This window comes from Pseudophryne corroboree, chromosome 4, assembly GCF_028390025.1.
Source record: "Pseudophryne corroboree isolate aPseCor3 chromosome 4, aPseCor3.hap2, whole genome shotgun sequence".
NCBI classification, from domain to species: Eukaryota; Metazoa; Chordata; class Amphibia; order Anura; family Myobatrachidae; genus Pseudophryne; species Pseudophryne corroboree.
The window spans coordinates 927,397,117-927,414,450 of record NC_086447.1 but is presented as its reverse complement, the minus strand read 5'-3'; the positions used below and the strand labels follow the sequence as shown (position 1 = coordinate 927,414,450).

Sequence of the window (17,334 nt, the reverse complement as noted above, 5' to 3'; positions counted from 1 at the left end):
CACACACACTACACAGTATTATGGGCAAGGCGCACCACACACACTACACAGTATTATGGGCAAGGCGCACCACACACACTACACAGTATTATGGGCAAGGCGCACCACACACACTACACAGTATTATGGGCAAGGCGCACCACACACAATACTATACAGTATTATGGGCAAGGCGCACCACACACATACACACACTATACAGTATTATGGGCAAGGCGCACCACACACATACACACACTATACAGTATTATGGGCAAGGCGCACCACACACATACACACACTATACAGTATTATGGGCAAGGCGCACCACACACACACACACTATACAGTATTATGGGCAAGGCGCACCACTCACACTACACAGTATTATGGGCAAGGCGCACTACACACACACTATACAGTATTATGGACAAGGCGCACCACACACACTATACAGTATTATGGGCAAGGCACACTACACAGTACTATGAGCAAGGCGCACTATACACACACTATACAGTATTATGGGCAAGGCACACTACACAGTACTATGAGCAAGGCGCACCACTCGCACTATACAATATTATGGGCAAGGCGCACTACACCACTACACACTATACAGTATTATGGGCAAGGCGCACCACACACTATATAGTATTATGGGAAGGTGCCGCAGCACACACTATATAGTATTATGGGAAGGTGCCGCAGCACACACTAAATAGTATTATGGGAAGACGCCGCAGCCGCACACACTATATAGTATTAAGGGAAGGCGCAGCAGCAGCACACTATATAGTATTATGGGAAGGCGCAGAGCAGCACACACTATATAGTATTATGGGAAGGCGCAGCAGCAGCACACACTATATAATATTATGAGAAGGCACCACAGCACACACTATATAGTATTATGGGAAGGCGCAGCAGCAGCACACTATATAGTATTATGAGAAGGCGCCACAGCACACACTATATAGTATTATTAGAAGGCGCCGCAGCACACACTATATAGTATTATGAGAAGGCGCCACAGCACACACTATATAGTATTATGAGAAGGCGCCGCAGCACACACCATATGGTATTATGAGAAGGCGCCACAGCACACACTATATAGTATTATGGGAAGACACCGTGGCACACACACACTATATAGTATTATGAGAAGGCGCCGCAGCACACACACTATATAGTATTATGGGAAGGCACCGCAGCACACACACTAGATAGTATTATGGGAAGGCACCGCAGCACACACTAAATAGTATTCTGAGAAGGCGCCGCAGCGCACACGCTATATAGCAGGGCTGGCCAAACCGGTCCTCGAGATCTACCAACAGTTCATGTTTTCCAGGCCTCCTGGAGATCTGTAGAATTGTTAGTTAGGAATGAATGCAGCACATCTTAATAAGTAATGACTACACCTGTGCACCAGCTAGGTGGTCTGGAAAATGTGTACTGTTGGTAGATCTCGAGGACTGGTTTGGCCAGCCCTGCTATATAGTATTATGGGAAGGCGCCGCAGCAGCACACACACTATATAGTATTATGGGAAGGCGCCGCATCACACACACACACACTGCAGTATGGGCAACGCGCTGCACCGCACCCACAACAGCATGGGTAAGGCGCCACAGAGTGCACACACTACAGTATGAGCAAGGCACCGTAGGACACACACTATACAGTATTCTGGGCAAGGTGCTGCTGCACACACTACGCAGTATTATGGGCAAGGCGCACCATACACACTACACAGTATTATGGGCAAGGCGCATCACACACACTACACAGTATTATGGGCAAGGCGCACCACACACACTACACAGTATTATGGGCAAGGCGCACCACACACACACTACACAGTATTATGGGCAAGGCGCACCACACACACACTACACAGTATTATGGGCAAGGCGCACCACACACACTACACAGTATTATGGGCAAGGCGCACCACACACACTACACAGTATTATGGGCAAGGCGCACCACACACACTACACAGTATTATGGGCAAGGCGCACCACACACAATACTATACAGTATTATGGGCAAGGCGCACCACACACATACACACACTATACAGTATTATGGGCAAGGCGCACCACACACATACACACACTATACAGTATTATGGGCAAGGCGCACCACACACATACACACACTATACAGTATTATGGGCAAGGCGCACCACACACACACACACACACACACTATACAGTATTATGGGCAAGGCGCACCACTCACACTACACAGTATTATGGGCAAGGCGCACTACACACACACTATACAGTATTATGGACAAGGCGCACCACACACACTATACAGTATTATGGGCAAGGCACACTACACAGTACTATGAGCAAGGCGCACTATACACACACTATACAGTATTATGGGCAAGGCACACTACACAGTACTATGAGCAAGGCGCACCACTCGCACTATACAATATTATGGGCAAGGCGCACTACACCACTACACACTATACAGTATTATGGGCAAGGCGCACCACACACTATATAGTATTATGGGAAGGTGCCGCAGCACACACTATATAGTATTATGGGAAGGTGCCGCAGCACACACTAAATAGTATTATGGGAAGACGCCGCAGCCGCACACACTATATAGTATTATGGGAAGGCGCAGAGCAGCACACACTATATAGTATTATGGGAAGGCGCAGCAGCAGCACACACTATATAATATTATGAGAAGGTACCACAGCACACACTATATAGTATTATGGGAAGGCGTAGCAGCAGCACACTATATAGTATTATGAGAAGGCGCCACAGCACACACTATATAGTATTATTAGAAGGCGCCGCAGCACACACTATATAGTATTATGAGAAGGCGCCACAGCGTACACTATATAGTATTATGGAAGGCGCAGCAGCAGCACACACTATATAGTATTATGAGAAGGCGCCGCAGCACACACCATATGGTATTATGAGAAGGCGCCACAGCACACACTATATAGTATTATGGGAAGACACCGTGGCACACACACATTATATAGTATTATGGGAAGGCGCCGCAGCACACACTAAATAGTATTCTGAGAAGGCGCCGCAGCACACACGCTATATAGCAGGGCTGGCCAAACCGGTCCTCGAGATCTACCAACAGTTCATGTTTTCCAGGCCTCCTGGAGATCTGTAGAATTGTTAGTTAGGAATGAATGCAGCACATCTTAATAAGTAATGACTACACCTGTGCACCAGCTAGGTGGTCTGGAAAATGTGTACTGTTGGTAGATCTCGAGGACTGGTTTGGCCAGCCCTGCTATATAGTATTATGGGAAGGCGCCGCAGCAGCACACACACTATATAGTATTATGGGAAGGCGCCGCATCACACACACACTGCAGTATGGGCAACGCGCTGCACCGCACCCACAACAGCATGGGTAAGGCGCCACAGAGTGCACACACTACAGTATGAGCAAGGCACCGTAGGGGACACACTATACAGTATTCTGGGCAAGGGGCTGCTGCACACACTACGCAGTATTATGGGCAAGGCGCACCATACACACTACACAGTATTATGGGCAAGGCGCACCACACACACTACACAGTATTATGGGCAAGGCGCACCACACACACTACACAGTATTATGGGCAAGGCGCACCACACACACTACACAGTATTATGGGCAAGGCGCACCACACACACTACACAGTATTATGGGCAAGGCGCACCACACACACTACACAGTATTATGGGCAAGGCGCACCACACACACTACACAGTATTATGGGCAAGGCGCACCACACACTACACAGTATTATGGGCAAGGCGCACTACACACACTACACAGTATTATGGGCAAGGCGCACCACACACACTACACAGTATTATGGGCAAGGCGCACCACACACACTACACAGTATTATGGGCAAGGCGCACCACACACTACACAGTATTATGGGCAAGGCGCACTACACACTACACAGTATTATGGGCAAGGCGCACCACACACACTACACAGTATTATGGGCAAGGCGCACCACACACACTACACAGTATTATGGGCAAGGCGCACCACACACAATACTATACAGTATTATGGGCAAGGCGCACCACACACATACACACACTATACAGTATTATGGGCAAGGCGCACCACACACACACACTATACAGTATTATGGGCAAGGCGCACCACTCACACTACACAGTATTATGGGCAAGGCGCACTACACAGTATTATGGGAAAGGCCTACTACACACACACTATACAGTATTATGGACAAGGCGCACCACACACACTATACAGTATTATGGGCAAGGCACACTACACAGTACTATGAGCAAGGCGCACCACTCGCACTATACAATATTATGGGCAAGGCGCACTACACCACTACATACTATACAGTATTATGGGCAAGGCGCACCACACACTATATAGTATTATGGGAAGGTGCCGCAGCACACACTATATAGTATTATGGGAAGGTGCCGCAGCACACACTAAATAGTATTATGGAAAGGCGTCACAGCAGCACACACTAAATAGTATTATGGGAAGACGCCGCAGCCGCACACACTATATAGTATTATGGGAAGGCGCCGCAGCGCACACTATATAATATTATGAGAAGGCGCAGCAGCGCGCACACTATATAGTATTATGGGAAGGCGCCGCAGCGCACACACTATATAGTATTATGGGAAGGCGCCGCAGCGCACACACTATATAGTATTATGGGAAGGCGCCGCAGCGCACACACTATATAGTATTATGGGAAGGCGCCGCAGCGCACACACTATATAGTATTATGGGAAGGCGCCGCAGCAGCGCACACACACTGCAGTATGGGCAACGCGCATGGGTAAGGCGCCACAGAGTGCACACACTACAGTATGAGCAAGGCACCACAGGACACACACATACAGTATTATGGGCAAGGCACACTACAAACACTATATAGTATTATGGGCAAGGCACACTACAATCACACTATACAGTATTATGGGCAAAGCGCACCAGACACACACACACACTATACAGTATTATGGGCAAGGCGCACTACACACACACACACACACACACACACTATACAGTATTATGGGCAAGGCGCACTACACACACACACACACACACTATACAGTATTATGGGCAAAGCGCACCAGACAGGCACACTATACAGTATTACAGGCAAAGCGCACCAGACACACACTATACAGTATTATGGGAAAGGCGCACTACACACACACACACACACACACACACACACAACTATTCAGTATTATGGGCAAGGCGCACCAGACACACACTATACATTATTATGGGCAAGGCGCACTACACACACTATACAGTATTATGGGCAAGGCGCACAACTCACTATACAGAATTATGGGCAAGTCGCACAACTCACTATACAGAATTATGCGCAAGGCGCACCACTCACTATACAGTATTATGGGCAAGGCACACAACTCACTATACAGGATTATGGGCAAGGCGCACCACACACTATATAGTATTATGGGCAAGGCGCACCACACACTATATAGTATTATGGGCAAGGCGCACAACTCACTATACAGTATTATGGGCAAGGCGCACAACTCACTATACAGTATTATGGGCAAGGCGCACTATACAGTATGAGGAAGGCGCACTACACACACTATACAGTATTATAGGCAAGGCGCAGCAGACAGACTACACAGTATTATGGGCAAGGCGCACCACTCACACTATACAGTATTATGGGTTTAGGCGCACAACTCACTATACAGTATTATGGGCAAGGCGCACAACTCACTATACAGTATTATGGGCAAGGCGCACCACTCACTATACAGTATTATGGGCAAGGCGCACTATACAGTATTATGAGGAAGGCGCACTACACACACTATACAGTATTATGAGGAAGGCGCACCACACACACACACACTATATAGTATTATGGGCAATGTGCACTATACAGTATTATGAGAAAGGCGCACTACACACACACACTATATAGTATTATGGGCAATGTGCACTATACAGTATTATGAGAAAGGCGCACTACACACACACACACACACACACACACACACACTATACAGTATTATGGGCAAGGCACACCACACACACTATACAGCATTATGAGCAAGGCGCCACGGCGCACACACTATACAGTATTATGGGCAAGGCGCACCACTCACACTATACAGTATTATGGGCAAGGCGCACAACTCACTATACAGTATTATGGGCAAGGCGCACCACTCACTATACAGTATTATGGGCAAGGCGCACAACTCACTATACAGTATTATGGGTTTAGGCGCACAACTCACTATACAGTATTATGGGCAAGGCGCACAACTCACTATACAGTATTATGGGCAAGGCGCACTACACACACTATACAGTATTATGAGGAAGGCGCACCACACACACACTATACAGTATTATGGGCCAGGCGCACCACACACACACACACACACACACACACACACTATACAGCATTATGAGCAAGGCGCCACGGCGCACACACTATACAGTATTATGGGCATGTGCCGCGGCGCACACTACACAGTATTATGGGCAAGGCGCACCACACACTATATAGTATTATGGGCAAGGCGCACTACACACACTATACAGTATTATGAGGAAGGCGCACCACACACACTATACAGTATTATGGGCCAGGCGCACCACACACACTATACAGTATTATGGGCAAGTGCCGCGGCGCACACTACACAGTATTGTGGGCAAGGCTCACCACACACACACACACACACACTACACAGTATTATGGGCAAGGCTCACCCTACACACACACACTATACAGTATTATGGGCAAGGCGCACAACTCGCTAGACAGTATTAAGGGCAAGACGCACAACTCACTATACAGTATTATGGGCAAGGCGCACCACACACTATATAGTATTATGGGCAAGGCGCACTACACACACTATACAGTATTATGAGGAAGGCGCACTACACACACTATACAGTATTATGGGCAAGGCGCACTACACACTATACAGTATTATGGGCAAGGCGCACCACACACACTATACAGTATTATAGGCAAGGCGCAGCAGAGACAGACTATATAGTATTATGGGCAAGGCGCACTACACACACTATACAGTATTATGAGGAAGGCGCACAACTCACTATACAGGATTATGGGCAAGGCGCACCACACACTATATAGTATTATGGGCAAGGCGCACTATACAGTATTATGAGGAAGGCGCACTATACACACTATACAGTATTATGAGGAAGGCGCACCACACACACACTATACAGTACTATGGGCAAGGCGCACCACTCACTATACAGTATTATGGGCAAGGCGCACTAACTACACAGTATTATGAGAAAGGCGCACTACACACACTATACAGTATTATGAGGAAGGCGCACCACACACACTATACAGTATTATGGGCAAGGCGCACTACACAGTATTATGAGGAAGGCGCACCACACACACACACTATATAGTATTATGGACAAGGCGCACTACACAGTATTATGGGCAAGGCGCACCACACACACACTATACAGCATTATGAGCAAGGCGCCACGGCGCACACACTATACAGTATTATGGGCAAGTGCCGCGGCGCACACACTGCACAGTATTATGGGCAAGGCTCACCACACACACTACACAGTATTATGGGCAAGGCTCACCCCACACACACACACACACACACACTATATACAGTATTATGGGCAAGGCACACAACTCGCTATACAGTATTATGGGCAAGGCGCATAACTCACTATACAGTATTATGGGCAAGGCGCACTATACAGTATTATGAGGAAGGCGCCACACACACACACACACACACACTACACAGTATTATGGGCAAGGCTCACCCCACACACTATACAGTATTATGGGCAAAGCACACTATACAGTATTATGGGCAAGGCGCACCACACACACTATACAGTATGGGCAAGGCACACCACACACACACACACACACACACACACACACTATACAGTATGGGCAAGGCGCACCACACACACACTATACAGTATTATGGGCAAAGCACACTACACAGTATTATGGGCAAAGCAAACTACACACTATACAGTATTATGGGCAAAGCAAACTACACTATACAGTATTATGGGCAAGGCGCACCACACACGCACACTATACAGCAGCATGGGCCAGGCACCACAGCAAACACACAATACAGCATGGGAAGGGTATTGCAGCGTACACACAGAATACAGTGTGGGCAAGGCATTGCAACACACACATACACACTACAGTATGGACAAGGCATAGCAGCACACACGCACTACAGTACGGGCAAGGCACTGCAGAGCACACACACACTACAGTACGGCAAGGCACTGCAGCGCACATACAGACACACTACAGTATGGGCAAGGCATTGCAGCGCGCGCACACACTACAGTATGGGCAAGGCATTGCAGCAAACACATACACTAAAGTATGGGCAAGGCATTGCAGCACACACACTACAGTATGGGCAAGGCAATGCAGCACACACACTACAGTATGGGCAAGGCAATGCAGCACACACACTACAGTACGGGCAAGGCAATGCAGCACACACACTACAGTACGGGCAAGGCAATGCAGCACACACTACAGTATGGGCAAGGCAATGCAGCACACACTACAGTATGGGCAAGGCAATGCAGCACACACTACAGTATGGGCAAGGCAATGCAGCACACACACTACAGTATGGGCAAGGCATTGCAGCACACACACACACTACAGTATGGGCAAGGCATTGCAGCACACACACACACACACTACAGTATGGGCAAGGCATTGCAGCACACACACACTACAGTATGGGCAAGGCATTGCAGCACACACACACTAAAGTATGGGCAAGGCATTGCAGCACACACACTACAGTATGGGCAAGGCATTGCAGCACACACACTACAGTATGGGCAAGGCATTGCAGCACACACACTACAGTATGGGCAAGGCATTGCAGCACACACACTACAGTATGGGCAAGGCATTGCAGCACACACACTACAGTATGGGGAAGGCATTGCAGCACACACTACAGTATGGGCAAGGCATAGCAGCACACACACTACAGTATGGGCAAGGCATAGCAGCACACACTACAGTATGGGCAAGGCATAACAGCACACACTACAGTATGGGCAAGGCATTGCAGCACACACTACAGTATGGGCAAGGCATTGCAGCACACACTACAGTATGGGCAAGGCATTGTAGCACACACACTACAGTATGGGCAAGGCATAGCAGCACACACTACAGTATGGGCAAGGCATTGTAGCACACACACTACAGTATGGGCAAGGCATTGCAGCACACACTACAGTATGGGCAAGGCATTGCAGCACACACACTACAGTATGGGCAAGGCATAGCAGCACACACACTACAGTATGGGCAAGGCATTGCAGCACACACACTACAGTATGGGCAAGGCATTGCAGCACACACACTACAGTATGGGCAAGGCATAGCAGCGCACACACACTACAGTATGGGCAAGGCATTGCAACACACACACTACAGTATGGGCAAGGCATAGCAGCACACACACACTACAGTATGGGCAAGGCATAACAGCACACACACTACAGTATGGGCAAGGCATTGCAACACACACACACTACAGTATGGGCAAGGCATTGCAGCACACACACACTACAGTATAGGGAAGGCATAACAGCACACACACTACAGTATGGGCAAGGCATAACAGCACACACACACTACAGTATGGGCAAGGCATTGCAGCACACACACTACAGTATGGGCAAGGCATTGCAACACACACACACTACAGTATGGGCAAGGCATAACAGCACACACACACTACAGTATAGGGAAGGCATAGCAGCACACACACACTACAGTATGGGCAAGGCATAGCAGCACACACACTACAGTATGGGCAAGGCATAGCAGCACACACACTACAGTATGGGCAAGGCATAGCAGCACACACACTACAGTATGGGCAAGGCATTGCAGCACACACACTACAGTATAGGGAAGGCATAACAGCACACACACACTACAGTATAGGGAAGGCATAACAGCACACACACACTACAGTATAGGGAAGGCATAACAGCACACACACACTACAGTATAGGGAAGGCATAACAGCACACACACACTACAGTATAGGGAAGGCATAACAGCACACACACACTACAGTATAGGGAAGGCATAACAGCACACACACACTACAGTATAGGGAAGGCATAACAGCACACACACACTACAGTATAGGGAAGGCATAACAGCACACACACACTACAGTATAGGGAAGGCATAACAGCACACACACACTACAGTATAGGGAAGGCATAACAGCACACACACACTACAGTATAGGGAAGGCATAACAGCACACACACACTACAGTATAGGGAAGGCATAACAGCACACACACACTACAGTATAGGGAAGGCATAACAGCACACACACTACAGTATAGGGAAGGCATAACAGCACACACACACTACAGTATAGGGAAGGCATAACAGCACACACACACTACAGTATAGGGAAGGCATAACAGCACACACACACTACAGTATAGGGAAGGCATAACAGCACACACACACTACAGTATAGGGAAGGCATAACAGCACACACACACTACAGTATAGGGAAGGCATAACAGCACACACACACTACAGTATAGGGAAGGCATAACAGCACACACACACTACAGTATAGGGAAGGCATAACAGCACACACACACTACAGTATAGGGAAGGCATAGCAGCACACACACTACAGTATGGGGAAGGCATAGCAGCACACACACTACAGTATGGGCAAGGCATAACAGCACACACTACAGTATAGGGAAGGCATAACAGCACACACACACTACAGTATAGGGAAGGCATAGCAGCACACACACTACAGTATGGGGAAGGCATAGCAGCACACACACTACAGTATGGGCAAGGCATAACAGCACACACACTACAGTATAGGGAAGGCATAACAGCACACACACTACAGTATAGGGAAGGCATAGCAGCACACACACTACAGTATGGGGAAGGCATAGCAGCACACACTACAGTATGGGGAAGGCATAGCAGCACACACACTACAGTATGGGGAAGGCATAGCAGCACACACACTACAGTATGGGCAAGGCATAACAGCACACACACTACAGTATAGGGAAGGCATAGCAGCACACACACTACAGTATGGGGAAGGAGCCGCAGCACACACACTACAGTATGGGCAAGGCATAACAGCACACACACTACAGTATAGGGAAGGCATAGCAGCACACACACTACAGTATGGGGAAGGAGCCGCAGCACGCTCACATTATAGTAGCACACACAGGCAGACAGTCAATCTAGGCCAGGGCTGGCACTGACATCATCTGCGTGCCTGATTAGCTGTCGGGAATGTTTGCTTAGGGAAAACTATAATCACGGCCTAATATAAAACATCTATGCAGAAATAACATCAGGACACGGTAATGCTGACTGAGAGGGAGAAAGTGGCAGAGCGGTTCTGCAAGTGCTGCGATATCACACAGGAAGCCGCACTTCCTGAGAAACAAGAGGAGGAAACCTGAACGCAGAACATGAAAAGCTCTGGCACCAGGACACTGATAGATCACGGTACACATCACAGCCGTGTTCTGTTTATAGCTCCACAGACTGCGGCCTTCCAGTGCACAGGATTACACTACATGATAAATGGACACACACACGGTGCATTCCATGGTCCTGCAGCCTGAGGGTTATAAACTCTGCCGCTACCATAGAGACCGGATGACACACGCCCAGAACAGACACATATACACAGGGACTACGCTTGTTCTTACACTCACTGTACCATTTATCTTCTGTGACAATACAGCAGTAACCGACACACCTAATGCCGACAGGCAGCGCATTCTGCATATACAATTACATTAAGTATCTTTAAGACAGACTCGGACGTTATGGACAGAAAGACCGGATCCGGACTACAGGTCAACCTCATATGGTCGACAGGTACAAAGGTCAACTTGGACAAAAGTCGACACTGGAAAAGGTAGACCTGTTCATATGGTCAGCACGAGTTTTTGTTTCTTCATGGTTCTGCACTTTGCCGTCCTTGACGTTCCACGTCATAACGTTTAGCAGCCTTGTGGCGAGCGAAGCGCGACACCGTGACCTGAAGCGTTGCGAGCATGTTTCAACAAACTGTGGTCCCATATGTAAAATTATCCACACCAATCCCAAAAAGCAAAGCGGGTCAACAGTTGCCATGTTGACTTTTTCGAACGTTCATATGGCGACGGAATGACTGCCGACCTATAGAATGTAGATGACTGGCAGCCACCAGCACTGGTTTTGCCTATTATATTGACCACGAATAATTTTAATTGGTCCTGGACCGCCAACCCAGGGCACCCCCTGCAAGTGTCCCGAGGCACCCCAGGGAGCCACGGCACACAGTTTGGGAACCTCTGTAGTACAGGCTAGTTATCTAGGGGATCATTAGGCAGCACTGCCCAAAGCAGATTACTACCTCCAGCTGCCTCCCTCAAGTCAGTGAATAAAGGATACAGTCGTCAAGGCAGCGGAAGTTAATATTTAACGAAGTCCCATTGCCTTTATATTACCAGCGATATCCCAACAAATGTTCTTTCTAAATGACTATGTTGCTGCCATAAAGTGGGCTTCTATACTAAACTTCTATTTATCTTCTAAAAACTATTCTAACTACGAAATATGGGGAAGGCCTGACGGAGGGAAAGCCAACTTCACACACCGCCTTTAAAAGGAGATCAACTTGACTTTTGAAGAAGCTAAGTACTTGCGATTCAGATTTGTGCTGTGGGTCTACTTACCCGTGTCTGTGAGCTCATTTCCTATTGCTGTGAATTAGCCTCTACGTAAAAAAAATAATTGTCAAATCTACCCAAAATGGCCAAAAACCAGCCTTTTTATTGATAATAGGATTTTGGTATTTATCAGATAAATCCTTTTCTTTGAATCCATAGGAGTCACTGTAGTACTCTTGGGATATGGACGGAATGTTAGCAGGGACAGGCACATTTAATTATTTAAATTAGTAACCCTCTACCCCCTCCATACTCCCAAGAAGCCTCTGTGTTTTTTGTGCCTTCACCAGGGAAGGCACGTTAGCAAGATAAAAAGTAAAAGTATGGATTTTAATGTTCTTCTCCCTCTATTTTGTCTTTTGACAAGGTCTGTAGTATGGATGGCCAATAAGTGGTCCTCCAGCTGCTGTTGAACTATACATCCCAGGACGTGTGGTCTCACAGCAGACGGAGGGCCCTTTTTTCCCACCCTAGTGTATAATGTAATGACTGGAGTGAGCCCTTAAATACTGCATCACGCTAGGTGTAATGATGTCATCAAGCCTCGCGCCCTCACAAAACTCCCAGCATCATCACCTATAAAGGGGAAACTTTTAGGGAAGTGCCTCCCCATTCCCCTTTGCCATATGAACCATTGCAGCAGGGCTGGGGACAAGTCCAACTTGTCCTCTACAGTGAAGGGGTTAAAAGTGCAAACGGGCAGAAAAAACAAAAGCTCCTTATTAGCCCTCAATAATCATGGGATTAGACATTCCCCAGTCCACAGGGTGACCACCGCCAACAGCTACTTGTGTTTTGCCTAAGGTAAAATACCAGGAAGCACAAGACAGCGGAACGGGAAACTGCTCAGATGCAAATTTCCTCAGCAATGGAACGTGTGGTAACTGAACACCGCGCTTAGGCCTTCCCACTAATGTCAGAATCTGAAACCTGAACGACAGGTTCCAACGCGTTGCCTGCCACATACCAGTACTGGAAGCTGACAGTCAGCTACTTAGGAGGGCAGAACATCTGTCTCGCTGTACTGTGGGGCCGTGCAGCACTACTGTCTAAGTGACCATCTCGGAGAGGCGCTGGACAGAATGCTAGGTACGCAGGAGAACTGCCAGTGATGTCACGGCGAGCTACACAGACAAATGTTAAACTTTGCCTTTATTTTTTTTCAAGCCCGTTCGCCATTTTCTCCACTACTTCTAATTGTAGAGAGGTAAAGCACGTGCGTACTGTTCCTTCATATACACATAAGTGTGCTTTCCATACCTTGACATTCAAAAGGGCCATAAAGTAGTATATATTGTATGCAAAGCATGTGAGCCAAAAGAGACTCGCTGCAATCGCCAACAACCGTTTCCTGTACTTTTAAATGACAGAGGCCCCCGACTGTACTCAACATGAGACACTAACACGAGCTTAATGTTGAATTATACCTAATCCAATTTCCCTATGTAATCCCCTATTGCACAGCATTCATTAAGTGGATCTAGCCCAAGTATTCCATAGACTGGCCGGCCAGGTTTCCATACACTGCAAACGGTGTATGTTCTGCTTTTGTGTGTACGTTCTGCTTCAGCTCCCCACCGCACACATCATGTACTTGGTGCGGAGGTCTCTGGCAGGACAAAGTCTATCCATTATGTCATGAGCTAATTACCCTACAAGCATGCTGTCGGAATGTCTTTAATGTAATACTACTACTACTAAGTTACTAAATGGGATAAAGCTGATGCAATTAATGTCTGCAATAAAATATATTCTTTGCACTCTCACTGCAACCACTGAGCCCGGATACTGACACCGTTGCCGTTACCATAACAGCAGGTGGAAAGGCTCATATAACACTGCAACGCCACATGCGGCGGCTACCACCGTACACTGTAACGCAGACAATACAGCGCGTCCTTCACACGCACTACACCTGTTACCACAAGTGGCACAGAACATCTAGCAGACAGCATACATATCTGTTCTACTAGAGCCAGCAGAGCGCAACCCGACGTAACTCTTCCCATCACCCAGCCGATATCACACAGAAAAATAAAAGCTCTACCACATCAACAATCTTGGAAATGAAGCTTACAGATCTAGACCAGTGTGTACAGATTACGCAGATCCACTGGCTGGCAATAAATACTTCTGAACGACCTTCTAAAAAGAATAGTAAAAATGTATTGCAGAAGAAATGTATCAAAGAAGAACGTTGGGGGGGGGTGGACAGAAATGGATGTCAGTAAGCTGCGCAGTGGAAGACAGACTCTCAGGAGCTGGGTAGGTGGGATCCTATTTATAATGCTGCAGAGTTGCCCATTTCAGACAAGAGGCCCTGTACGTTTCACTTCTATCAGAGACTGAATCACAATGCGCAGCAATTCAGAGAACGCTGGGAAACTGTAAGCGGTACTGAACACAATCATACCACCCAGCCAACAAACTGACCTGCGGTCACAGGACAAACAGAAGATCTATATATCCCAAATACATAGATATAAGTGTTACAGAGCAGGTTGCAGCATAGAAACCTAACTTTGGAATAACGAAGTAACTTTAAGCCGGAGTTTACACTGGCAGGATAAACACTGGGACACACAGTGGAGGCACACACTAGAAAACACACCGGCATTTTCTCTCCAACAGGCTATATAGCTGAATAAATGCCAAAATAAAAAACCATTTACGAGGACTGTAACAAAATAAATTGGTTCCAATGTAAATCAATAGGGGGAAACAAGAAGCTAAGGAGACAGATATACTCTGTATATGGATATACTCTCTCAGAATCCAAGTGGTTGATTCAATTAGCATAACCCACGTAAGTGCGGCGGTACGCAGTCCCTACAGTAGCGCTTATCTTACTCCGCAGCCCCGTAGTACGGTGTACAGAAGTCTGAGCCTGCGCTGAGATCGTGCAGCGAGGGAGGAGAGATCAGGGGACTATGCTGTCACATCCACGCTGTTGCAACGCCAACTCTACACCTCCACAGCTAATTAAATTGACCCCTGACATTATGCAATCAGAGCGCTTACAAAACATTCCGTTCAACAACTTTTCCTTCTTTTTAAACAGAAACTTCTCTGATTCCCCAGATGTCGCCGTGACTTGTCAGTCAGGAGCTTTGGATACCTCCAGATAACTTGCACTAATTTATCTAGTCTACTGCTACAGAACAGAACGCAATAACACCCAGGCATAGCAGCGCGATGCAGCTGCCAAGTCACGACTAACCCCGAAGCCCTAGCTATGGTCACCAGAGATCCACGCCACGTACAACCTCAGGACAAGTGACGGGAAGTAACTCAGGATTCTGGTATGAATGGTCGACCATGTTAAGGTAGACAAAACATTAGGTCGACATGGACAAATGGTCGACATGGACAAATGGTCGACACGGGACAGGTCAACAACAGGAAGAGGTCGACATGGATTTTTGAACTGTTTTTGTTGTCATTTTTCCTGTAACATAACCAGGAACCCCAATTAGTGTACCGCGTCTCCTCGCATCCTCTGCGCTCGGCACAGGTTAATATTCCCAATCGTAGTTCACGTGGATGGTAAAGTATGAACAAGTTAAAAATCTATTTATTTCTTTTTACCCGCCATGTCGACCTTTCCATGTGTCAACCATTTCTCCATGTCGACCAATAGTGGTTGACCTGCCAAACGGATACCGTAACTTAGCAGCTCTCAGCTAAGGGAGCAAAACTCCCGGAGAAGAACTGAATGGCCCCCATAGAGAGCTCCGATGCACAGTAGCTTCACACCTCTCCATACAGGTCACCTGTGAAGAAGAATCAGGACTTACCATTACTACGATATCTGGATACGCAGACTCAATGATCACACCCCGGTTCGTGGATACGTATTCAACCAGCTCATTGAGTGTGGCTCGTTTAATCTCTTTGCTCTTCAGGTCTGCTATGGAGTCCATAAAATCAAACAGTACACAGCACTGCTGCAGCTTCTGACAGAAGAGGTCTTGCTGGTCATTGGAAGTGGCATCTGCAGAGAGAAGACAGCGTGTGAGTAGGTGTGTGCGTGTTACACAGAGAGTACACCTGCATGACTGGTTATACCTAGTCTTAATAACACAACTCCGAGTCTGGGATAGATGCTAAAGGGAACATTCCCATTACAAAAAACAAATACTTGTGAGGCTCTTAAATACACTAAAAAACATTTCCCACAAAAAAAAACAGGGTGACCGCAGTGCTATCATATGGATTTTACTTATTCTGCATAGGGAGCTCCAGCAATCTGCATACTTTATATACAGGCGTCCAATTCTTTATATGGAGAGAGAAGACCAGGCGCCTCAGAGGTTAGGTTATCAGTGATATTACAAAACAACAACTCTAAGGAAGCAATGCTATATGCTGAGCCGGTCGGCGCCTTTTCATAATGATCTATACTTTTCCCCCAAAATGGCTATCACATTTCCTCCACTTGGCGCACGCAGAGCAATATGCGTTAAACATGGCTAGTTTC

The 17,334-nt window shown here is 47.2% G+C and overlaps 1 protein-coding gene across 1 annotated transcript in view; it reads right to left on the bottom strand.

Annotated features, from left to right (window-relative positions):
- The window catches only part of PPP2R5A (protein phosphatase 2 regulatory subunit B'alpha), a 170,451-nt gene that overhangs the window by 68,124 nt on the left and 84,993 nt on the right, over nt 1-17,334 (bottom strand). Inside the window, exon 2 of the mRNA XM_063919047.1 lies at nt 16,652-16,848. Within this exon, the coding sequence (XP_063775117.1) occupies nt 16,652-16,848 (197 nt within the window). The remainder of the gene's footprint in view (nt 1-16,651; nt 16,849-17,334) is intronic.